Source organism: Coffea arabica, chromosome 10c (genome assembly GCF_036785885.1).
Source record: "Coffea arabica cultivar ET-39 chromosome 10c, Coffea Arabica ET-39 HiFi, whole genome shotgun sequence".
Taxonomy (NCBI): domain Eukaryota; kingdom Viridiplantae; phylum Streptophyta; class Magnoliopsida; order Gentianales; family Rubiaceae; genus Coffea; species Coffea arabica.
This window is the reverse complement of record NC_092329.1, coordinates 16793381-16820625: the sequence shown is the minus strand read 5'-3', so window position 1 is coordinate 16820625 and position 27245 is coordinate 16793381. Positions and strand designations below refer to the sequence as shown.

The 27245-nt window shown below is 34.1% G+C and overlaps 2 protein-coding genes and 2 long non-coding RNA genes across 5 annotated transcripts; 2 read left to right on the top strand and 2 right to left on the bottom strand.

Annotated features, from left to right (window-relative positions):
- Positions 1–4464: 4464 nt before the first annotated feature.
- Positions 4465–7835, bottom strand: LOC140015830 (uncharacterized). The gene is made up of 3 exons (XM_072068655.1): positions 7773–7835; positions 6338–7268; positions 4465–5171 (listed from the first exon to the last, which is right to left on the bottom strand). The coding sequence occupies exons 1-3, from the start codon at positions 7833–7835 to the stop codon at positions 4465–4467; spliced, it is 1701 nt and encodes a 566-aa protein (XP_071924756.1).
- A 174-nt stretch (positions 7836–8009) lies between these two features.
- Positions 8010–8438, bottom strand: LOC113713977 (uncharacterized). Its single transcript, XM_027237776.1, has one exon. The coding sequence runs from the start codon at positions 8436–8438 to the stop codon at positions 8010–8012; it is 429 nt and encodes a 142-aa protein (XP_027093577.1).
- A 7345-nt stretch (positions 8439–15783) lies between these two features.
- LOC113713803 (uncharacterized) lies at positions 15784–19672 on the top strand. Its single transcript, XR_003453652.2, has 3 exons — positions 15784–16320; positions 18781–18836; positions 19451–19672. It is a non-coding gene; the product is annotated as an uncharacterized lncRNA (long non-coding RNA).
- A 3709-nt stretch (positions 19673–23381) lies between these two features.
- LOC113713804 (uncharacterized) lies at positions 23382–26781 on the top strand. 2 transcript variants are annotated; one of them, XR_011822613.1, is made up of 4 exons: positions 23382–23647; positions 24618–24724; positions 24803–24877; positions 26530–26781. It is a non-coding gene; the product is annotated as an uncharacterized lncRNA (long non-coding RNA). The 2 variants fall into 2 exon arrangements; XR_003453653.2 differs by having other exon boundaries at positions 23382–24724.
- Positions 26782–27245: the final 464 nt, after the last annotated feature.

Sequence of the window (27245 nt, the reverse complement as noted above, 5' to 3'; positions counted from 1 at the left end):
GCAGCAACCAGTTTTAAGACACGAAATTTCTCCAATAATCTCTTCATTTATACTCAAATCTTTCATGCATGCTAAGACTAAAGTATTATACAACAAATCAAGCCTTAATGTAACAGTTTGGAACCAGAATTCATGAGGAAACCGGAAAAATTCTTTATTCCTTCTCTCGGCTGAAGCTGGAAAAATTCCAGCGGCTGTCTCTCAACATTTCCAGCTCAATCTTCCAGTTTTTCATGGGTTTTTCCAGCGGAGCATCTTAAAAAACTTAAGCTAAACCTTTTTCATGCATTCCTAACATCATTCTCCAAAGACAACTCTGGTACTTAAGCTAAAATTCCTGCATCATCCTCGGTTGTCACAGTTTTTTTCTAGCTCTCATTCAGTCACTAAACAGAATTTTCCCTCAGCTAAAACTCATTTTTCCTAGCTAAAATTTAACATGCAGCTTAAGTATTCAATTATACCAGATAATTAAAAGATTGTTGCAGCATTTTACCTCTTTTCTTTTTTCCTCAGAATCGACAATTACAGACTACTCTAGTTTCTTGCTTCGATTCATCAATTTTCTCCACCAAGCTCTCTCTTTCTCCTATCTTGCTTCACTCTCTCACTTGGTTGAAGCTGGTAGGGAAGAATGGAACCAGAGCTCCCTCACTCTCACTCTTTCTCTCGGCCTTTTGGAATGAAGATGTGACGGCCCCACCTCCCCCTAAGGCGAACCAGAGGGTTCGGCGGGCCGCCTGCCCAGCTCTCGCCGGGACTCAGTCGTTCACTACAATCCTCAAATATATTACAATATAACTCTCAAAATTACATCAAATTCTCCAATAATTACATATCACAAATGCAGCGGAAACTAATTCCAATCGTGGGATGTATACTTACATCCGTTTCAATTCCAAATATTGATACAAGCCCAACTCGTACATAAAATAAATCCAAATTTAAACTGTACACGATATAAGCCATCCAGTCACGTGAATAAGCACTCCAAGCTTTTCTTCGCCTTGAGCCCTGTGGGGGGGGAAATAAAACATTTTTGGGGTGAGCTAGAAGCTCAGCGAGTAACCATTAAAATCAGTAATCAATTCAGTTTCACAGTCGTTCATTTCAGTGATGTCATGATTTCAAGATCAAAGGTACATTTATTGCTCTCGTGAGCCAGCGAAATCGTTGTACTTAAACACCCAACGCTCCAAACAAACATTAAACAGTAAACAGTCAGTGGGGGAGCCATTTGCTCCAGATGAACAGTACACAGAGGTGGAGACGTTGGTGTTCAGCACACGAATTCCAAGCACTCATTTAAGCCAAAACATGTCATGGGCCACATGCAAGCACTCATGATATGCAATCAAGTAAATAGTGCAATAAACGGTTCATAAGTAATTTTGGAAACAGTTTAGGGTCACTCACCTCCACGGCTCAGAAACCATCCATCATGTATCATTGCCTTGCTCAACTCCAAGCCTTAGATCACAAACCCAATGCAAACAAGTCCCTTCAAAGTTCGGACAGCACTTCCCCTACATTTGCTAACTTTTCCAGCCATCATGGCTTCATTATTACTCCAGCCAGTCCCAAAGTCACACAAATAAGTTCATCTAATATCCATTCAGCAAGCTCCAAGTAGTACAAAGACAAGTCAAGCTAGGGAAAAGTCCGGAAATGAAGGTTAAGCTCAAAACCAGAAAAACAGTTTTGACGTCATAATGCGGTAATGGCACAACTCTCACTACAATTATCGGTTGGGGGTGTAAGACCCACCGTTTCGAAGCTATGAAACAGGGCTACAACAATGTAGAAGGTCACTTAATCCAGTTTCTAGCTTAACTAGGTCGAAAATGCCAAATACTATACCAGAATTACCAAAACAGGTTTGCAAATCACATAAAACTGTAATCGGTATATCTCAGTCCATACAAGTCCAAATGCCGAAATTCCAAAGGCATAAGTTAGCTAAGACATCCAGCTACATTTCATCAGAAGACATCAACTCCAAAATCCAAACCAATTCCAGTCAAAATGGCCAATTACTATCGCAGTTTTCGCATTCTGATCAAAGCAGAACAGCTACAGTAATTTCGTCATAACTCATTCTACATTAATCCAAATGACCTGAAATTTTGCAGGCATCTCAATCATATCAATACCTACAACTTTCATGTTTTGAGCAAAGTCAAATTCGGCTTCTAACCCTATGATCCAAAACCGGACAGAATTGGGGATTTAAGAACCCTAACTTTTCAATTTTCACACCAAATCCAAAATTGGTTGCATTTATCCACCTTTCACACCCACTAGAGTCATTTTAGTCCATTGCCAATCATCACCAACAACCACACCATCATAATCCAATTAAACCAGAAAAATCATCATAAAATGGAAAACTTCACCAAAACAAACCAAATCAAGAAACAAATCATATATTCCTTCTCTCATGCCCCCATTAAGCACAAAATAAGTATCATTAGAGGTAGTAAGGTGTTTCAAGCTTCACTTACCAAGAACCAAGAGAGAGGAGGATGTTGGGCACCTTAATCCTTCAAACAAAGTTCACCTCTACACTCACTAACACTAGAAGATAGGATTTTATGGAGTGAAATGGATGGAAGCAAATGTTTTTGGTTGATTTGCACCAAGTAGAAGTTTGAAAATTGAAGAAATCTCCTTCCTTTCTTGCTCAAGGTGGCCGGCCAACAAGGAGAGAAAAATGGTGATTTTTTGGTGAATTTTGGATATTTAATCCCTTGGTCAAATAAGTCAAGACAATGAATAGTAATTCTTAAAAGTTCAACCAATAAGAAAGTGACATGTGTCACTCTATTAAATGCATCCTTATCATTCTTTTCTCTCTCACATCAATCACTTCACACACCCTACTTATCTCTTAATACCCGATAAACTTTTAACAGTATCCGAAACTTAACCTTATTGGCCGAATTTTTCCGAACTTTTCGCACTAGTGGGTCCCACGTCCAATATTTATTCTTAATTTTCTAAAAACTCACCAATGCTAGAAAAATCATCTTAAAACTATAATTGCTCATAAAATCCACCCAGATGATATTTCTAAGCCAGAAATGCAAAAATTATGCAATTAAAGGAACTAAAACCCTAGGAAAATATTAGGGTTTTTACGGGTTCTCACACTCTTTTTTTTCGGTGCGTCACAGAAGACAGTAGATAGCCTAGTATTCTGTTTTCTCTCTTGTTTTTGCCCTCGGTTGAAGTCTAAAATGGCAGAGCTCTTTCTTTCTCTTGGTCATTACTTAAGAAACTAGATTTCTAATAGGTTGCATGATAGTTTGATCAAGTCCTATGGTTAGAAGGGTCTTTTAGTGTTAGCTTATTTACTTGTTAAGGAGTTGTATTTATATTCTCTTCAAGTATTGCCTCAAATTTTATCTTATTTTAGTTGGTGTATCCCTATAAGAATTTTCTTACACTAATTTAGGGTATTCTATATATTCAATTTATAAGAAATCAATTAACATATAATTTGATGATTATTTGGTGTATGCAATGCTTTTGGTAACATATGAAAATAAAATAAATTAAAAAATATATAATGTGTACATATGTATATATATAATTTCTCAAGCTCTCACACTTCTCCTTATAAATTCCTAAGTTCTCATAGGCATCATTTCGAATTTTCTCCAATTCTTGTAACTGTAATTTTTTTCCTCTATCGCATCATCCATCCGCATATTGCAATGTTTCACTGCCCAATACGCCCTATGTTCCATCTCAACAGGAAGGTGACAGGTTTTATAGGCTGTTCGATAGGTCCAAAATGCATTATCAAAATGCATTATCAAAATGCAGACTCCAATCTTTCCTATTTGGATTTACCGTCTTGTCAAGTATAGATTTGATTTCTTTATTGGAAATCTCAGCCTGCTCACTGGTTTGCAGATGATATGAAGTAGAAACACGATGAGTGACACCATATTTTTTCATCAATGCCTCCACTATGCGATTACAAAAATGCTTCCCACATCACTAATAATTGCTCTTGGCGTACCAAACCTAACAAAAATGTTAGATTTGACAAAATCTACCACAACCTTAGCGTTATCAGTCCGAGTAGCCTTAGCTTCAACCCACTTTGAAATGTAATCTACAGCAAGAAGAATATAAACATGGCCAAAAGACGAGGGGAATGGATCCATAAAATCATTACCCCATATGTCAAATATTTCACAAACAAGTATCGGAACAAGGGGCAATTGGTCTCTATGTCCTAGATTACTTGTCTTTGATAATTTCCACAAGTTTTACAAAACATGTAAGAGTCATGAAACAAAGTTGGCCAAAATAAGCCACGTTCTAAAACTTTACGTGCAGTTCTTTTAGGACCAAAATGTCCTCCATAAGCATATGAGTGACAAAAAGAGAAAATAGAAGGAATCTCCTCTTCAGAAATGCACCTATGACTACTTGGTCAGAACAATATTTTCAGAAGTATGGTTCATCCCACACATAATGTTTAGCATCACTTTTTATTTTATCTTTCTGAACTCCAGATAAATCATTAGGTAATGTCTTAGTAACTAAATCATTAACTATATCAGCATACCATGGAGTTAGCTTATGAATGGCAAGGAGATGCTCCTCTGGAAAATTATCTTGCAAAGATGTGGGTTTCTCACTTGTGACCAATCGACTGAAGTCATCTGCAACTAAATTCTCAGCACCTCTTTTATCCCGAATTTCTAAATCAAATTCTTGGAGTAGAAGAATCCACTTGGTGAATAAGTACTTAAGTGCTGCATGATCATAATAGACAATTACTTTAGCACCAAGTAAGTACAAACGGAATTTCGCTAAAGTAAAAACTATAGCTAAAAGTTCTTTTTCCATTGTCAAATAATTGCACTGAGCACTGTCTAGAATTCTTGAAGCATAATAAATGACATGAGACGCTCTCCCATCTTTTTGGCCAAGTACAACACTAACAGTATAATTACTTGCATCACACATAATTTTGAAAGGTAGACTCCAATTTGGTGGTTGGACAACTGGTGCTGAGATCAGTGATTCCTTGAGTGTATCAAAAGGAACTTTACATGCTTCATCAAAATTAAAATCTACATCCTTTTGAAGTAGTTGGCACAGAGGATGAGATATTTTCGGAAAATCTCTAATAAAGCGTCGGTAGATACCTACATGACCAAGAAAAGAACGAACTTCTCACACATTTGCAGGGTAAGGTAAGCACTTAATAACTTCTACCTTTGCTTTATCTATTTCAATTCCTTTAGAGGACACCACATGTCCCAAAATTATACCCTAATCTACCATAAAATGACATTTGTCATAATTTAAAACAAGATTTGTGTCGACACACCGTTCAAGTATTTTAGTGAGGTTAACTAAACATGCATCAAAAGAATCACCATAGACCGTAAAATCATCCATAAACGCTTCTATAATTTTTCTACATAGTTAGAAAATATACTAACCATACACCTCTGAAATATAGCAGGGGCATTGCAAAAATCGAAGGGCATTTGTTGATATGCATATGTACCAAATGGATAAGTGAAAGTGGTTTTCTCTTGGTCCTCAGGTGCTACTGGAATTTGAAGAAAACCCGAAAAACCATCAAGGCAACAATAGTGAGATTTTCCTACCAACCTTTCTAGCATTTGATCAATAAAGGGTACTAAAAAATGGTCCTTTTGAGTTAATGCATTTAATTTTCGAAAAGCTATACAAACTTGCCATCCATTTTGAATGCGAGTAGGCATTAACTCACCATTTGGATTTTCAACAACTGTTATTCCTGTCTTTTTAGGAACTACTTGTATAGAACTTACCCGCTTACTATCCGAATTTAGATAAATTATACCTGCATCAAGGAGTTTTAAATCTTCTTGTTTACTACCTCAATTATTGGTGGGTTTAGTCTACGTTGAGCTGCTTTTGAAGGTTTAGCATCTTCTTCCAATAAGATTTTGTGCATGCAAGTGGTTGGACTTAGTCTTTTGATATCTGCCAAAGTCCATCCTATTGCCTCCCTGTGATCTTTTAGCACCCTAATTAGCTTTTCTTCTTCTAAAATAGTTAGCTTGCAAGAAATAATCACTGGACGTGTGCCTTCTTCCCTGAAAAATACGTATTTTAGATGACTTGGTAATTACTTCAATTCCAACTTTGGGACCTGTACAATAGATAGTAAAAGTTTTGAATGAGACCGTAGCAATTCAACATAAAGGCACATCATATCCTATAGTTTTAAGAGAATCTAATTCAAAACTAGTTTCTTGCAATTCAAGGGAAAAGTCAAACATTCCTCTTATCTTTTGAATATACTTTCGATCAAGACCACTGGTAATAGTGGCTTTCAAAACATCATCATCAGTTAGTTCTAAAGTTTGCTGCATCAAAAAGTCAATTACATCTAGAACAAAGACTGAATGAGATTCATTAGGATATTTCATGGCATCATAAATATTGAATTTTATAATATTGCCATCAAATTCCATAGTTAGTGTTCCAGAGTAAACATCAATGTTAGTTCTAGATGTTCTAAAAAATGGCCTTTCTAACAATATCGGAGGTGAATTAGTAGAATTATCTTCCTTCATATCAAGCACATAAAAATTCGCAGGAAAAATCAATTTGTCTACTTGAACTAATATGTCCTCCAAAACCCCATCAAGATAAGCGTTTGACTTATTAGCAAGTTGAATTATTATACCCATCTCTTTTAAAGGACCAAGATTCAATATATTATAAATAGAACGAGGCATAACATTTATGGAAGCACCCAAATTTAACATTGCTTTCTCAATCCTAATATTTTTAATTTTGTAAGGAATAGTAAACATACCTGGATCCTTACATTTTGGAGGGAACTTTTTCTGAAGCACTGCTGAGATATTCTCACCCAGGTGCACTTTTTCATTTCCTTTCAATTTTTTCTGAGTAGTGCATAATTCTTTAAGAAACTTTTCATATCTAGGAATTTGCTTAATTGTATCTAAAAGGGAAATATTTACCTCAACCTTGCAAAATGTTTTCAGAATCTCTTGCTCTTGCTCCTCTTTCTTCGACATTGCAAATTGATTGGGAAATGAAGGAGGAGGTGTCACCACTATTGGAGGTTCATTTTTGGATTTTTGATGTGGCACATGTTGGGGTACCACTTCTTCTTTCTCAATAGCTTGCTCAGAAATTCTCTTACTAGGTTCTGGCAACTTTTTGCCACTCTTCAATATGATTGCACTTGCATTTTGTTTTCGATTGATAACAATCTATAAAGGCAACTTTCCTAAAACTTGAGACTCCAATCGATTAACTGTAAATGCCAGTTGGATAATTTGATTCTCCAGATTTTGAATACTGGTTCTTATCTCCTGTTGAAATTGTTGTGTATTAGTAGCTAAAGATTTAACAATTTCTTCCAAGGGCGTACCTGATTTCGAAATTGGTTGCTGTTGTGAAGTTGGAGGCCTAGGCTGATATTGCTGTTGGTGAAATCCCGATTGCCTTGCAGTATAACTAAAATTAGGTGATCCTTCCACCCTGGATTATGGGTGTTTGAATAAGGATCATAGCGCCTTTGAGGTGGGCCAGGAAATCCGTCAACTACATTTGCGTGTTCATTCAGATTATCTTGTAGTGTGACACACATCAGTCTGATGACTCGAAGCATAGCAAATTCCACATGTTCTGGCGTGCTGAACCTGTCCTATAACTAACCTTTCCACCAAAGAGGTTAGAGAATCTAATCATTATTCAATCGAAGAAGTACTTACCTCATTGACTTTTCTAGGGACATATTCCTGTCTCTCACCAAATTGTTGACCATTGGTTGCCATACTTGAAATTATTCTTCTCGCTTCCATTGGTGTTTTATTTACCAATGCTCCTCCACTAGCTGCATCAATGATTTTCCTATCTGTTGCTTATAATCTCTCGTAAAAATATTGAATGAGAAGTTGATCAGGGATTTGATGATGAGGACAACTTGCACATAAGTGTTTGAACATTTCCTAATACTCGTGCAACGTCTCTCCATTAAATTGTCTAATCCCACAGATATCTTTTCTAATGCTTGTAGCCCAGGAGGCAGGAAACAATTTTTTAAGGAACTGTGTCTTCGTCTCAGCCCAAGTAGTGATTGATCCAGATGGCAGATAATAGAGCAAGTCCTTTGCTTTATCAGCTAAAGAAAAGGGAAAATCTCTTAATTTTATTTGCTTCTCAATGACTCCTTGGGGCTTCATGGTCGAACATACCATATGAAATTCCTTTAGATGTTTGTGAGGATCTTCACCTGGAAGCCCATGAAAAGAAGGAAGTAAATGAATTAAACCAAATTTTAACTCAAATGGTACATCTAAAGCAGGGTATGTGATGCAAAGAGGTTGCTGATTTAAATAAGAAGTAGCAAATTCTCTCAAAGTTCTCTCATCCGCCATGGTTTCAATCTCCTCTTCAAATTCACTGAAAGATTCAACCAAATTAGAAGCCAATTTTAACCCAGGGAATAAAGATGATGGCTTTGCCCATTGCTTAGTTTTTTTTTTAATCTACGTGTCGTCTTATCTATCTCAAGATTGTGTTGCAATTTACCTATACAAGCAGAGCGAGGCATAAACTAGCAACGAAATAAAACAAAAATAAAAATAAAATAAAAATTTAAAGAGAATAAATCAACAAAGACACCAATCCCCGACAACGGCATCAAAATTTGTTGGCGTGTCAAACCAGTAAAAATAAAAAAAAAAATTCATACTCTAATAATATGAATTCGAGTGTAGCAGTGAATAGGGTTGTATCCATAGGGATTGGGTGATTTATTCCTTTGGAAAGACAATAAATAAAAAGGGTGGATTATGAGAAATTAGCTAAAAAGCTCACTTGAATAAAAATAAAGACAATAACACAAAATTAATTAAAACTAAACCAAGAAAAATAATTCTCTAGTCAAAGGTCTAATCTCCACTTTGATTCATTTTAACTGATTATTGACACAAAAGTAAAATCAATTATTTATAAATAAACTGGTTATGGTTGTCAACAAGTTCTGATGACCTGTCTCTCCTTAATGTTTCGATAAACACACAAGCTCTATGATTATTTTTCTTATCACTTAAACAACCCTAAACAAGCTCTTAGGATTTAACCTATTGACAGCATTGCTAATTAGAGAAACTACCAATTCTAATCAACAAACACACAAGCCCGATTAATTTAAGTTAGATTATATATCCTTGTGATATAAATTTGAAAGTTTCTATACAATCAAATTATATCACTGCCTGCGAACACTAAAACTACCAAACAATTACAAATTTGGTATTTTAGATGACAATAGACTATTCCAACAATTAAATAGCGATAAGGTATTTAATTGTAGAAAATAAACATAATCATGAATGAATAGGGAATATATGAATACTTATAAATAAATGAAACAAAGAAATCAATTTAGATCTCATAGTGTTGTTGAAACAAAGTTTCGATTAACTAGCCGCTCCTCATGATGGATTTGCAGGCAAAACTAAAATAGGGTTTTTCTTTTTTTGTTTAAGAGAAAAGACAAAAGAAGGAAAAAGAATGATGTCCAGGCCGAATGCTCCCGTGCCTTCTTTTTTTTACTCCCAAAACTAGTCTGCCTCCCCACCAAAGAAAACGTCTTTTGCTTGAAAACTAATTAGAGTCCCCTTTTTCCTATGATTCTTCCAACTTCCAATAAGGAAAGGATTAAGACTTCTTTTCAACTAATACTACTAGATGGACACAATAGATTATGTATTTCTAAAGATACCAATAGCCTTCCAATATGTCAGCAAATCTTCAAACGGTGGCCCACTTCCAATCCCGTAAGCATGGATTTCACAGCAAGTGAAGACGTGATCACGCCTTATGAAGTGTTGTTTTCTGGAAATTCGACTTTTAATGCACTTTTTACTTCATTCTCACCACAACTTCCTAAAAGCAACATCAAAGACCAAATATAAGTAGCATCTAGCAATTAACACCATCTTTTGGCAAAATAAAGGGGGGACTATTGACAAATATAGTGCACAATTAGCCTTCTAACACAAATATCTCAGGCTCTCAATCAATCTCTTAAAATTAGTGGCATCAACAAATTCATCATTGCCATCTTTCACCAATTTCAACTTTTCTTTAACTAGAGTCAATATAGGATTGGTAATATCCAATTTAAACCTCTTCAATATGTCGCCTGCATATTTCTTCTGTATAATAAATATGCTATCATCTATTTGAGAAACCTCAATACCATGAAAATATGACATCAATCTCAAATCAGTCATCTCATAATGACTAATCATACCTCCTTGAACTTAGAAATCACAATGAAATTATTATTAGTGAAATTTAGATCATCCACATATAAACATACAATAAAAATATTACTATCAGTATTGAATTTGATATACAAAGTATGCTCATATGGACATATATGAAATCCATTCCCGACAAAGTAAGAATTGATACGAGTGTACCAAACTCAAGGAGTTTGTTTCAGATTATATAAAGCCTTGTTTAGCCTCTAGACTTTATTTTCTTACCCTTCCTTCACATAACCTATAGGCTGCTCAGCATATGCTTTCTCCTGAAGAATACTATTCAAGAAAATAGATTTTACATCCATTTGATAAATCTTTCAAGAATTAGTAGTAGCAATAGATATAATTATACAAACAGTATCAAGTCTAGCGATAGGAGCAAGAATTTCAAAGTAATGAATACCTGCATTTTACTTGTATCCTTTAACAACCAGTATTACCTTATAACGATCCACCTCTCCATTTGGATTGTATTTGGTTTTATAGACCCTCTTGACACTAATTGGCTTCTTCCTAGGTGGAAGTAAAATCAGCTCCCATGTCTTAATTTTCTTAATTGCATGGATCTCCTCATCTATTGCTTGATTCTAGTGATCATTTTTGACAACCTCCTCAAATATAATTGGATCACAATCTGCAAATAAAATATAAAGTATACAATATCTTCATCAGACAAGTCATTATCATTACCAATAACATAATCATTCAAATGAGTTGGCATGCGATGTTTTCATTGTGGACGACTAGATAACTACACAGGACTTGACTACATCCCAAAAAATAAAGGATCACTAGTAGGTAGTCTATACTACTCTACTGGTTGATTAGATAGTGGCATTGGTGGATGCTTTGGCATAGAATCTGACACTTTTTTGAACCAATCCCAAACTCTTTGCTTATCAAAAATGACATTTCTGTTGATAATTACTTTCCTTGTATTTAGATTGAATAGCCTGTAACCCTTGGTTTCATGACTATAACCAAGAAGATGCACTTTTCTGCATTGTCATCCAACTTCTTTCTGACACATATGGGACATGGGAATAGACAAGACAACTAAATCTTTTAAATAATAAATAATTGGTTCCTTACCAGTCCATAACTCTTGTGATGTCTTCCCAACATTGTATCATGTAGGAGACCCGTTAAAAACATATACAGTACAAGCAACAGTTTCTACCCAAAAACCTTTAGGCATATTCTTGGCATGCATCATCCACCTCACCATATCCATCAAAGTGCGATTCTTCCTTTTCGCTACTTCATTTTGTTGAGGCGTATATCTAGTTGTTAACTAATGCTCAATCCGATGTTTTTTCAAAATATTATCACAGAAAATAAATTTAGTGTCTCTATCAGTTCTCAAAATTTTAATAAACTTGCCATTTTGCTTCTCTCCATACACTTTAAAACTCTTAAAAGTATCACAAGTATTAAATTTATTCTTTGAAAAATATACCCAAGTTTTCCTACTAAAATCATCAATGAAGGTAACAAAATATTTTCTATCACTATTGGAAAGTACCTCAATTGAGCACAAGTTCGAATGTATCAATTCCAATAGATGGCTAGCCCTCCAATCCTTGCTTTTAGGAAAAAGATCTCTGTATTTCTTTTCCAAAATGCAAGACTCACAGTGTTTAGCAAAAAAATTAATAGAAGGCAATCTATACACCATATTCTTCCTAGTAAGAAAACTCAGAATCACAAAATTCAAGTGACCAAAGCGCTTGTGTCATAACCAAATATCATCAAAAATACCAAAACTAAAACAAAGTAAATCATGACAATTAAGTGATATGGGCCACAAACAGCTAGTGTTCATGTATACCTTTGCTACTAGTTCTAAATGATCATCAGTAATAGTACCAATTAAATTGCAAATCATATCTATTCTCAAAAAATTATCCAAGACTCAGCAAATAATGATAAAGGTTCGGCACATAGAAACATTAGAGATAAAATAAGATTTACCATGTTTTAAAGTAATCCTGATTTTTTCTTTCCTGAGCATAGACACTTTTTCATTATTACCAAATTTAACAAAAGATCTGAAAGAGTCATCCAAATCAACAAATATATTTTTATCATCATACATATGGTTACTACAAGTAGAATCCAAAACCAATTATTTTTCTTACTTTCTTCCATCCCTAAGTTAGAAAATAAAATACTTTAATCCTTTTCACCATCATTCTCTGCCATATTAGCATGTTTGCCTTTGCTGTCAAAATTGTATTAACACTCAATTTTATAGTGACTAATTTTTTTGTTATTATGGCACTGAATATTTCGTCTGCGAGAATTATTATTATTTTCTAACTCATTGTTGGGATAATTGTTACCTCTTTGCTGGTAAAAATTACCTTTGTTTCGACCTCAAAAATTGCCTCTACAACATCTTTGTCCTCTTTCTCTAAAATTTTGGTTCCTCTAATTGGAAATATCACCCCTCTACTTGAGTTTATCTATCTACACTTGCAACGCCTTCTCCACCATTTCTTTCTTGCATCATTGAAGAATTAACGAACCCTGTAATTCTTCAATGGTCCCAGTTGAGAGATATTTTGTCTCTTGAATCACAGCCACCGCATGATTAAATTTCATGGGTAAAGTATTGAAGGCTTTTTCTACTAGCACCTTAGTTGTGAGATCATGACCGTTCTTTATGTCAATCAATCGGAAAAAATATGATTCAATGGTTTCTGATTTTTCGCTGGTGATCAACTCAAATTTCCTCTTCTACATCAGAAGATTATTTTTCTAGGTTCTATCGACTCCTTTGTATGTCCTAGCCAAAATATCCCATGCCTGTTCTATAGTCTTGGTATTAGTAACATTACCAAAAATTAAAGCATCAATTGCTTGGTGGATTTGAAATAGCGGCATAATGCCTTGTCTTATGACACTTGTATCTTTATTTGCAACAATTCATTGCTGAACAAGTCGAAGCAAATTACACGCATCAAGATGAGTTTCTATCTGAGTCATCCCAAAACTATAATATTTATTTCATGTGACTTTTGGGTACCACACAAGTAATATTAGTTGGAACAGTTGATGCAGATATATCTTCTAATAAACCTAACTTTGGATACCAATATGTGGGTTCTCAAAATAATATTTAAACAAATAACTCACAAACAATGACATGAAACAAGCCGCAAGGCTTTCTTGTATCTTTGAATGAACAAAAACCAGAAGAGGACAATAGAAATCTCGAGGCTAGAAAACGAAACAGAAGAAATGGAACTGGGAGGCCTTTTACTTATTAACACTCTGAATCTTTTTTTTCTCTCTTACATCAATATACCAAAAGTAATGGTCTTTATATAAAGTACGAAGTATCAAAATTCTATTAGAATTTAAACTACCAAAACACACTAACAATAGAAAATCACAACTAAACAAGAAAAAAGGTAGTTTCCTAAATAAATAAATCCTAAAAAGACTTGATTAATAATCCTACAATTTTTTTTGTGATAATTATATGAGTTTGGCTGTGGTTTTCAAGCTTCTCATAAATGTGGGTTTTGGAATTGATTTTTTTCCTTGTTTTATTGTCAACACTTGATAAACTTCACAAAATTTGGATTCATTTTCCTAGCATTTGTATAGTTGTAAATTTTAAAGTGATGTCATTTTGCATTTATTGTTAATATCTTTTGTTAAAAGATTGTAATGCGCATAGCATAAGCCAAAGGAAAGGAAGCTGAGACAGTTATAATGCTCTCAACTATCCTTGACAATAACCGAATTAATAGTAGTATAATTCAATAGTAGAGGTAGAAAATAGTCTGTCTTATGCTTGCTATAATTCTCTGCTTCATTACATTTTCCTCACTGTACTCATTCATTCAATTCAATACAATTCTTCCATCTTCTTTAAGGGGTGTTCTTCACCAAATCATCCCTCCTAGAGCAAAATTTTGAGCTCTTCCAACCTGTTGTATCATTGATATTAGAGCTAGATTAATCCTAGCTCTAGTCATTAAGAAGATAAGGATGCATAATGTATAAGGGCTCAGGAGAATAGGAAGTTCAAAAAAAGTGCCAAGAATATGTTGAAGGATCAATGAGAGTAGTTTTAAAAAGAAATGGGGGTGATCAAGACACTGATTCTGGAAATGCATACCCAGCGAAATCAGGGGTCGTAGGGGTCTCCTAATCTATTTGAGCAAGGCTAGCAATCCAGTTGTAGAGGAAGTTATCAAGCTTCAACTAGGATTTCTCACATTGAATTTCCCAAGTTTAGGGGTAATGACTTCAAGAACTGGCTGAATAAGTGTGAATAGTTTTTTTGAAATTGATGAAACCACTTTTGAGGCAAAAGTTCGATTGGCTACAATGCACCTTGAAAGGAAGGCAGTCCAATGGTATCGGGATTTCATGAAGGCAAGGCTTACAAGGGATGCACCTTCTTGGGAGGATTATGTTAGTGTGAGAACCCTGAAAAATGGATATATAAGTTAGAGCATATTTAATTTGCATTTCTTTTATTGTTCAATAACTTCTAGCATTACTTTTAATTGTTCACAATTAAGTACGTAAAAATAGGTTTACGTGAAAAATAATATAATTTTCCAAAGTTATGAAATTTCTTGGTTTTATTTGACTAAATTAATATCTTTAGGGTTGGAATAATTTTTTTCGCCTTAAAATAAAATGTTAGATTACTTATTTCCTTTATGCTAAAATTAATGATAATTGAATCGTCAGATTTACTATCTTAAAATAAATTATTTAAATCCTTATGATTAATTCCAATTAGTTGCTAATGGAAAATGTTAATAAAAATTTCCGCGTTAAGATAAAATGTTGATGAACTTTAGATAATTATGATTCTAATATACTAAACATACTTAATGCGTGAAAATTCGATAAATATATCCTTATCTTTCTGTGTTGTCAAATAAGTGAGTAAAAATAATTTTATGTGCAAATTGACACCCTTGGATTAAATTATTATTTCATTTGACTTTATATTACTAAATCGATAAAGTTTGAGTTAGACTAACTCTATTTCTTGAGAAATAATAATTGGAAATTATAATAACTAATTTAATCGCTAAATAATATAAGAATTACTAGGAACCTTAGTATTCAAGTTTAATCGATAATTATTCGATAAAAAAATGGTTTAGGTATATTAGAGTATAATTAGGCGTTTGAATCGCGCTTGGGGATAATTTTTAGAATTAAGATGGAATTGAGAAATTAAGTTGAGGTTAGGGAGCGAAGTGAAAAGACTAAAATGCCCTTACCTTACCTTTCCATGCAAACCAAACAAGACGTCTGACTGCAAATCAAATCACAATTGCTATAACCAATTCGATACGCAACCAATGTTATACGCAATCAATTCTTACACGTAAACCACTCTCACAAACTACGGCACCACCAAACCATTCTTTCTATCTCACGGCTAAAACCACCCTACCAATCACTCTATTTCACATTTCATTCCACAACCACAAGACACAATTCAATTTCCTTCTCTGCACAAAACCAAACCGCAAACCATTTCTCCTTTCTAAATACCGAGACACCACCTTCATCGAATCTCATTTCCTTCTCTGCACAACTCCACCGAAACCACTGCAAATCCTCTCCATAAACACGCCTCACCTCTTCCTCTGCATTCGACCAAGAGCATCCGAGAGAGAGAGCCACTTGGTGAGCTGCATCTGTGAGCTAGGAAGGAGGGAACGTGAGCTGCCAGAAATTTCTGGTTCTGCTGTGAGTTGGAGTGAAGCCAGGGAGGAGATTTGCAGGAAGTGAAGCCAGGGAGGAGATTTGCAGGAAGCTTCACCATTTTTCACCTTCATCTCCACCAACTCCAACCAACCGAACACAAATCCACCAGCTACACCCAATTCCAGCCGCAACTCAGGAAACAGGAACCACCGACTGCACTTGGCCGAGAGCTAGGGAAGAAATTTCTGGAATATTTCGTGTGAAAGATTAGCTGCTATCTGAGGTAAATTCTGGTCTAATTGGGTGGATTATTAGTTAAACAAGCTGCATCTGAGCTTGCATGTTTAGATTATACAATCGGATGCTGAAATCAAACCATTAGGAAAATTTCTGTTTTGATAAATTGTGCTGCCGAGAATTTGAGGTGTTATTGCAGCTCCAATTGTGTTCTTGTGTGACAATCTGAACACCTAAGTGTCTTTAGCTGAGTGAAAACTTGAAGATTAAGACCATGCATGTTGATTTGTGCATTCGGATGAAATGTTAAAGCAGAGAAAATTTCTGGTTCAGTTAAGCAAATTTCTGCCGAGGAGCTGGCTTGAATTTGTAATCTTATTTCTGATTTCCTGCGACAATCTGAGCTTGTTTAAGTGTTTAGCTAGTCAAAAACAAGAAGCTTAAGTGATCTAGTGACATGCATGTGATGTTAGGCAATCGGATGAGATTATTTTTTTTTTAAGAAAAATAATTCTGTTATGTGCTAGTATAGAAACTGCCGAGAGCTTAGCTTAAATTTTTGCAGCCTGATTTAGTTTAATGGGTTGTTTAAGCTTATAAACATGATTAGATGGTTAATAACAAGTTAATTAAGCTCTGCATGCAGCTAATTAGTTAGTTAAACCAGAAAAATAAAATAAAAATGCAATCTGTTGCATGCATGTTTGTCCGAAGCTAGCTGAACAGAATTTTTGGAAATTTTTGGGTTTTGCAGCTGTTGTTTAAGTTAAATTTTGAATTGGAAATATTAATTAGCTAGATAAGTTTTTGCATGACTAATTTGGGTATCTAAAACCATGTTTTAGCCGAGTAAAAGTCGGCTTTATAAACACCTAAGTGCTGGAAAATTCTGGATAGCCGAGAGGTGTGATCAGAAATTTTCAATTTGTTTTCTTTTGGAATTTTAACCTATTTCTGGATTTTCCTTGGAAAATGATGGTTTAGAAATACAGAGGAGTTGTAAGTTTTAAGTGGTGTAAGTTGTTTAGCAATGAAATATTTGATAAATTGAAAATGGAACCAGAAAATGTTGGGTTATACATGTTGGAAATTCTTAAGTGATAGCCAAAGGGTGAGTTGGAACCTTAACTTGATTTTTTTTGAAACTTGTTGGGTGTAAATGCTTGGAATATGTTGTTTTGAAGTTCTATAAGAAGTGTATGGATGGTTTGAATAAAAACATTTTAGTGTTAAAAGAGAAAAAGGAGTTTTCACAAGTGAAAAATTGAAATTTCAGATTTTCGGATGTCCCTGACCAGTCCCAATAAAATGTTTATATCTTGGTTTAGGAAACTCTGTTTAAGGCGCCGTCAGTGGCATTTGAAGCTAGAATCATAGGCCTTTGTCCTGTAGAAATTTCGTATTTTTCCTCCATGTGTACTGCTGTCTGTAAATCCTTGAAGTAGACTGTTTTGGTAGGAATGTCCTGTTTCTTTGTGAAATTGAAATTGGGTTTTGGATTGAGATTTTAGCTTATTTGTGGTTTAAATTCTTGATTAAATTGTGGTTGGAAGTAATTGATTTTGTCAAGGGCTAATGATTGATGAAGCCCTTGGCCATTTGAATGATTTTATAAGTACTACTGGGTGATGAAAGTTAATTGCTGGAATGTCTTGGAGGCTTTACTTTTATTTTTATTTGCTTATGATGGGTTTGCTGAAACCAAGTGCTAATGATTGATGAAGCCTTGGTTGATCATTTTATTTTATTCAGAAATGCACTTGTTGAAATCTAGGGCTAATGATTGACGAAACCCTAGTAAATTGCTATGTGATTTTTGCCATATTTTGATCCATATTATGATTTCGAAACGGAATCGGAGCTGTGGAAGTTGTATCGACCATGCGAACTCGAGTAACTGTGATCAAAGTAATCAAAAAAAATATTTTTCCAGCTAGTATTATATTATAAAATTCCATATCTAGTGCTTTGCATAAAACTTTCCAACCCGATAATTTCCTTTAGCTCAAACTAGCCTTGATAGCTTTAGTAAATAAGTTCTATAGCTTTTGAAAACCCTAAGTCTTATTTTTATTCCTTTTCTTTCCATTAAATATTTCTCTTGGCTAGTTAACTATAGGAAAAGTTCCAAAATATGAGTTTTACTAATTTTAGTGAAAAGCTTGGAAAACTTGCTCGGCAAGAAACCATATTTTAGGAAAAATAGTTTTTAAGGATAATTTTTGCAAAAGCCGTAACTTTAGAGAAATGTTCAATGTAACTTTCTAACATTGATATTGAGAGGTTTGTCGACTTATTTCAAGAAAATAATACTAGTTACCTTTTATAAGAAAAGTATTCCAAGGAAAACTAAAGGAAACAATTCTTCTACTTTCGTCAAAATTCAACCTATGGAGATTCTTGATTTTTCGAAGGGAAAGTGAACTAGTAGTATATTAGATATACCTCAATATCTATAAGCTTAAAAACTGAGTAGAAACTTATAGTTTCAAATTTTGGTTTTTAGGGTTTTTTGAGGACGCGGAATTCGATCCCCAACTTGATATCTGAACTCCACTCTTGGTGAGTGTCCCTGCCTGTTCTATGCTTACCTGCTTAAAGTACCTTCTTGACTTGATATGTGATAATTTGAAAAATTGGTTTCTGATCCATCGAAGTGAGCTGTGTGTACTTTATCACACTAGCCGTTCGAGTGGTGACTTGTGCAAAAACATTTTTCTCCTGAAACCATAAATCTAAATGTAGTTGCGTCGTTGGGTGAATCCCTCGGCTTCTGTATCCAACTACCATAAATCTAAATGTAGTTGCGTCGTTGGGTGAATCCCTCGGCTTCTGTATCCAACTACCATGACGGGTATATCTCGAGTATACTACGTCCTTAGTCGGTGAGCGGACCCGTGACAGGGGTATGAATGGAAACAGGTTAGGTATCAAAATGAGACGCTCTACATGGATTATAAGTAGTGAGAGTTGACGGAGGGTCAACTACGATAAATGGTGATCAAGCGAGGAAAAATGGCTCCTGAGAGCCCACGTATCCTATCTTGTGTTGTTATACGTTTTCCTAACTGTTTAAATTTGTACAGTTATTAATCGCTGTTTGAAATTATGTGATTGCATGTTTTGGGGTACCACTGAGTTTTAGCTCACCCCACGTTTATTGTTTTCCTTAACAGGTTCTGGAAACTGAAAGCTGGATGCTTAATTATGTTTTTCTTTTGGGCTGTATTTGAATACTATAACTTATTCTGTGGGCTGTAACGTGTTATTGGGATAATGTATTTTCCTTTTTGGATTGCCACTTGAAACTGGAAAGTGTGTAAACCCTAATTCGATTGCTTGGCTTGTAAGTTGTATTATGGATTTATGCAGTTTATCTATCCGGTTTGTTATGACTTTGTACTTTGGTAAGTAGCACGTAGGACGTTTAAGGGCCTCGACTGGTTATTTTATCATTGCTATCTTTGAAGTTAATGTGGCTTTAGGTATGATTCTATTCGGGGAAAATGGTTTTGTAATAGATTAGTTTATTCTTCTAAAGGCTTCGGGTTAGATTGCTCGCATGAGTCCAGGCGAGAGTTGGGCAGACGGCCCGCCAACATTTTGGTTCGCCTTAGGGGGAAGTGGGGTCGCCTCAGGGGGAAGTGGGGTCGCCACAAGATTTGGAGACTATCTTTATAATGATCCCAGGGGTGATGTTAACAGGTTGAGGTAGCTTACATTAGTAAAAGATTATTAAGAATCTTTTGAAGAATTATTGAAAAGATTTGACTTGCTAGAATCTTATGTTGTTAGTTGCTTTATTAGGGGTTTGATAGAGGATATCCAATAGATATTTATGCCTTAGACTTTACAGCATGCTGTGGGGTTGGCAAAGATAAAAGAAGCCAAGATCTTAAACTTCATGAAGCAAAACAAGTTTATGTCAAGAATTCCACCCAATGGACCTAGCTACTAGATTTTCGAATTATCACTCGGGCAATCCTAGTTCCAGTAATGCACTGTTGCTACCTAAACTTGTGGAAATAATGGGTACTAGTCCTAAGAGTTCAAGAAGATCCTCTAGATTTCTTAGTCCTATTGAAATGGATGAAAAACAGGCTAAGGGGCTGTGTTATTGATGTAATGAGAAATATGATATAGGCCATCAATGCAAGAAGAGACAACTTTTCAGAATTGAGTATATTGAAAAGAAGAGGGATGGATTTCAAGAGGAAAAAGAAGTAGATAAAGGGGAAAAAATAGTTGAGGGTAATCTAGCCCAGATTTCTGCAAATGCTATGTGCAGTATAATGGTTCCTATTTCAAAACCATGAGCATGCATGAGTAGAATGGAAGCAAGGCCTTCAATATTCTGATGGATTGTGGCAGTTCTCACAACTTTATGCATCTTGAAGTGGTTAGAAAATTTGGACTCAAAACTGTACAGACTTCTCCTATCAAAGTGATAGTGATTGATGGAAACTCACTCACTACAACCACTCTATGTAAAAGAAATACAGTTCTCGTCTACCAAATTCACTAATTCGACTAATGAGAGGATCTATGGAGTTCTCATCTACCAAACTCAGAAGCTGATCCATGGAGAGGATCTATGGACGTATCCATGTATCTAGTCCATGAATCCATTTGAACCAATAATAGAAAACAGGGCAATTGACCCGCAAAGGGAATTTGTAGATGAGGTCTACTGATCCAGTGCATGGATCCTCTTTGTAGCTACTTTACAGTTGGTACAAGTTACACAACAACTTGCAGCCTTTTCTCACTACTTTTTTACTCTCCACATGTACGAATTTCTACTGCAAATTGCAAGAGGAATCTAAGAGACTTGTAGAAGCAACTTTTGAAGATTCTAAGGAGCCACAATGGTGGCTAATAGTTGTGCAACTTGTGCCATTTGCAGAAGTTACTAATACATCCTTCACTATAAATAGGGACCCATGTAGATAGATTTTGTACTTTGGAGGGCTAGAAAAGCCTATTAGAAATGTAATTTTTCACTAGAAACTCTAAATTCATTATATTAGCGTGAGATAGTTAAGATTTACCTAATCTTGTATGTATCTAAACATGGTTGAAGATTGGAGATTAAAGAAAGAAAGATTAAAGACTCATGTGCCATGGTTTTTTCTCCCTAAACTCTTGATTTCTTGTATTTGGATTCTCATGTTTGGCTATAATACAAATTTGGTTCTTGTTTTCATTTCTCTTATATTTTACTAGTTGTTATACCTAAGGATGGATGAACTTTCTATGATTGTCATGAGATATTTTCTTGGTTAATTGATGTCTACATCTTGCGGAAGTTATTTAGCATTTTCGCTAGAAAAATCATAATTAACTTACCTTCAGTTGTGATTATCTAAAGGAGTTAAATTATCAATAAAAGTTTGGATTCAATACTAGTTCAAGAAAATACCAACCTTTTTTTGTACACTCACGAAAGTAGAGAAGCAACATTTGTGGATTTTAATCCAAGTAATTTCATGGAGAACCAATAAACTTATAGCTAATTTTATAACCACGTAAGTAGGTATAGATTAATTATAAGTATGATTGGTACATCAATAAAAGCGTGCATCACATAAATTAGGAAATCATGTGATAATTAAACCAAAGTAAACATACTCATTTAATCAATAACTTCATTTGTAAGAGTAGTTAGAAATTCCATAACCCCTAGGAATCTCTTTATTTTTTATTTTTTATTACATGTTTGTACTGTAGACTTATTTGCTTTAATTTGGATCATCTAAATAATAAAGGAGTTCAAATAACATCGATAATTAATTCTTCTTCCATATGGGACTAATACTCGAATATTCTCTATACTCATACACGACTTGTGCAGTTACAATAATGAAAGTTTGAGTATTATTTAAAACTTCACAGTCAACTACCAATCTACATTCATAGAGAAAAAAATCAAGTTTTTATTATGAAAGAGAAAAGACGCATACAAATATATAATTTGAATGCAAAGTCTAATCCTTGTATATTGAAAAATATTCTCAACCTATATATATGACTATATGGTTCCTTTTTTGTTTTACTGTTATACAAATTGTACACTTATATGTACTAAGCAGCGGAATATTAATCGGATTACCTTTAACCAATGCCGTCAACCAAAAATTAAATTCAATATGCCTCTTTCCTTTTTTTTTTCTCCTTCTTCTTTATAATACAATAATATAAAAGAAGAAAGAATTTTGATTTAAAGTAAGGGAGATTGTAGCCTATGTCTAACCGAAAGAATACCATAAAATAGAGGGATTATCACATGCTATTTATTGGTTAGGCTAAGAACCTCTTACTCGCAAATATCAAATCCTTAAGGCTTCCCTCCATCAAGGAAATGTTACCATAAATCATAGGTAAAAATAATATTTTTGACTAATTGATTGATTTCATTGATTATTTAATTGATTGACATATCAATTAACAGAAGATACCAATCAACTATCATTAATAGGAGATATTAATCAATTATTGACAAAATACTAATCAATTAATTAGACTATCAATCATTTTACAATCAATCATATAGGCCATAGTTGCCTCTAAAAGAAACAAGTTTTACATTCTCCCACTTGAAGCTATGGAATAATTAGATAAATTAAAAGTGACTAGATATTTAAGAGTAGCTATAAGTCCTTATTGTCACTCAAAAAACTTATCAGTTATGTAACAGTTGGTTAGTTAAAAATAATAATACACGAAACATGATTGTCATGCTCTCCTAGGGAACATTTCCTTCCATGTATTACAATATACTATACTTTCTACCAAAGTACTATAATGACTTTATGAATAATTTCATATATGTTACTCAGGTCCAACTTTATTGATCAAATGATCCTTATTTTATAGTGTGTTTCATGATAATACAAACCACAAATTAAGTATTAGTCTTGCACTACAAAAAATTATTTCTTTCGTGACAAATTTTTCATAACAACCAACCTATTCGTTAGGAAAACCATGTTTTTTATGACAACCGGTAAGGCAAATGTCTTTCAAAAGGCGCTGCTACTTTAAACATGTTTTTCTATTTATTTCATTGTCTAAAGTTACTTTCCCCATATCAATTCGTCAGGAAAAGTTTTCATTCTCCTTCCATTTTTTTCCCACAAGTTTTTTTCCCCTTTTGGACGAAAAAAGAATTTAGAAGGACATCATACTTATGACATAGAAACCGGGAAACAAAGAAACACTTTTCCCATATCTCTTACTTTTGGAACAACAACAACAAAGAAACACTTTCTCCAAATCTGTAACTTGTCTTCATCTCCAACAACAGAGAACAACAACGAACTCTGAACTTGGCTTCATCTCTTTCAACAAGAGAGACAACACGATGGTCTAAGGTGATGTAAAAATCAAATAATCCTTCAATTTTGTCTTGAATCAGTTCCCTTTCTCCAAATCCCCCTTCAATTTTGTCCTTAATTGGTTCCTTTTTTTATTTTTATAGTGGGTATTTTATTCATCTCTCCATTTTTCTGTTCATCAAAACCTAGGATAGGTTTTTTGTTCTTTTTTTTTTGGTAGTTCTAATGCTTTTTTCTAGTACAATAGCTGCAAGTCTTTTTGTAAGTTTTGTTACTTCGCTATTTAACAGAAAAGTTACAATTTTTAGCTTACCCTTTTGATGAAAGATCGATATTTCATGAAATAGAATTATTATTTACACAATGCAGCTGTAGATTAAGAATATGTACTTAAATTACAATTAAGTTTCTAAATTATTCTTGGGTTATATGTCCTGGTACGAATATTGGTTATTAGATTAGAAGTGTGTTAATGTTGTTTGGATTTCATGGCCAAAAAAGCGAAAATTTCGACTTGCTTAGTCAAAATGGGTTTACTATAATCCAGTCTTTTTTATACTTATGTCTGCATAGTTTGAACTACATTTGAGTGGCTTTTATATGAGGTGGTCATATTTTGTTTTAGGTGAAGATAATAGATAAATTTCAGGTCAGCATCCTTAATGTCAATGGGTTTTGTATATTCAGATATGGTTAATGGAACCAAATATCTTTTGTTTGATTAGTTACTAGTTTCTACCATTCATTTTTGGATGCTGAAATAACTCAGGATACCTTGGGTAGAATAATTAGCAATTTACAAACTTGTTGATTTTCTTTTCTTTTGTTTCTTTGCATTCATTTCTAGTTTATTTAGCTCTCATAATTGTCAGTCATTATGGGTTGCAATTTCAATCAACATTTGAATGGCCTTTATGTCAAACAATAATGTGTATATTTTATCTTGTACCATCTTTTGCTCCTTTCACGATTTTAGTTATATACATTACCAATCTTTACTCCATAGGTTGATGTGTTTTGTCCTCCCCCTCGCTCGTCTTTTTTGTCTAGAAAGGGATTGGTTCGAATAGAAGATCAATGGGATAGTTACAATTCTAATCAGGCTTTAGGAAGGTATTTTTGTTCTTTTTTTATGTTACTAAAAAAAACATTTTTCTTAAAATATCTAATTTCACATTTCTTCATATTCAGTAGAGCAGACCTGCATTCTCACTACCTTGACAGAGAAGAAAGGGAACAACCAGAAAAAAGATTGCATAATTTGAGGTATGTGGTTATTTGGTAGCTTACCATAAAGAATAAAAAGTGTTTATCATGACTGCTAGTTTCTTGCAAATTATGTTATGGTTTACATCCTTATTTGTGTAAATCAAGTTATGGGTTATGATCTTTAATGCTCTCTTATATACTATACAAGGAGAATAGTACAATCAGGAATGCGTTTTTAGTTTTATTGAGTGGTATACCATTTGGTGTAATCAATGAATAATCTAAGTAGCTTGGAATTCATAATTGAGCCATAAAAAGTAGGTAAATTGTGAATAATTCTATGTTTTTTTGCCTCCTTTATCTTTTTATATCTAGAAGTTGTCTTTCCTCCTTTTTGAGTTGTTCATCTTGACAATGCCTTGAGTTTAGTAAGTTAAGACTTTTCTTATTCTAGGTATCGGAAATGGATAAGAGCTAGATAAATGATCCAAATATTTTGTCAAGTCATTATAAGTCTGGTCTTAAGGATTTTATTGAATTTGCTAAGACCAATGGTATGGGATTGGATGGAAAATTATTTTGTCCATGTAGGAGATGTAGGAATTCAAAGAGAAAAAGTATTTCTCAAGTTGAATCAGATTTATCAGAAAAAGGATTTTGTATATATTATAAAAAATTGGGTCTTCTATGGGGAACCATTTTCTGCACACTCTTATATGTCAAGTGGAAAGAACAATAACCTTGATGAGAATGGCGTTGGAGGTGAGACAGATTTCCTTAATGAAACTGTATATAATGACTTTGATATGAATGAAAACAGTGAATCTGATGAGTTACCTGATTTATTGGATGAGATAAGAAATGCACATGAATCAGGGACATTGAGTGAATGGGATTCAAAAAAATTAGATATATTGTTAAATGATGCACAAAGAGAACTTTACCCGGGATGCAAAAAGTACTCCCTGCTGTGTTTCATTGTTTCGTTTCTCCATATCAAAGTGATGAACCATGTGACTAACAAGGCATTTGACATGATGCTAGAATTTTTAAAAGATGCGTTACCAGAAGGAGAAATACTTCCATCCAGTTTTTATGGGGCCATGAAAATTCTATCTGGTATAGGTTTGGGGTATCAAAAAATTGATGTTTGCAAATTTGATTGTTCATTGTTTTGGAAAGAAAATGAAAAGATGGACAAGTATCCTGTTTTTAAAGAATCACGATGGAAAGTCAATAATGGCAAGGAAAAGAAAGTTCCACAAAAGATGATGTGGTACTTTCCATTAAAAGCTAGGTTGCAAAGACTTTTTTTCTAAAATTGCTAAAGACATAAGATGGCATGAGGAGAAACGGGTTAAAGAGGAAATGCTGTAAGAATTCCTCGTTTGGAAACAGAAGTAGTGTGGATGGTCTTCCTAGTAATGGTGAGTTTGTAGATCATTATTCGAAACAAATGTATTTACGTGCAATTACTTACTATTGTGGAACAACTTGAGTTATGTTATGATTTGTATTTCCTGGTGTATTATTGGTTACCTGCAGCATAGTAATTATTCTTGTAGAAGCTAATGCATTGCTTGTACTCATGATTAGGTGGTTCCTAAGCAATTTGTAGTGATCATCCATGCATCATAACAAAAATACATCTTTTGAATGCCATTCTATTATTTCTCTGATTTCAGATTTTTCTTGGTTTTATTGTATAGGTTTGGGATGAACTTGTGGATTGCTTTTGGCTCATACTGAAGAACTCCTCTATTTTGATATTATCCATCTCTAATATTTTGTTGACCATGGAATTGAAGTCCATCTTTTGGTTTTAGCATATGTTAGGTATATGGCATTTATCTAGGGAGGAATAGCAATATTTATATTGGTTTCAAATCGTGGAATGTGATGATATGTAAATGTTTGACATGGTTAATTTTTTGTAAATGTTTGACATGGTTAATTTTTGTGGTTTGACATATTATGGTTGCCTACTAATGATAATTTGTGAAGTTTTGTTGATATTTTGCTTGCATACCTTTATATTTTGATTGGGTGGAGTGTCTAAATAGATGATATGGTCACTTTGTTGTCACTTAAATTGTTGAGCTTAAAAATGCTAAATGATGAAATTAGAAATTAATATGTTACAGTGATGCAGCTGTCGTCAGGAAAAATGACGTTGTATTGTCATTAAAGTTTTAAGCAAGTTTCAATGCATGACTTTTCTTGACAATTGAAAATTTAGTGACAAAGTTCAGGGTCTTTCCTGACAAAGGCTCGTCAAGAATATGAGGTATTTCCCTGACGACCAAATCATTACGATTACCTTTCCTAATGATGTGTCACAGAAAATGACACTTTTCCTGACAAGAATTCCACTAATTGTCAGGAAAACCTTTTGCCAACGGCGTAAAGGTGACCAATCTTCCTT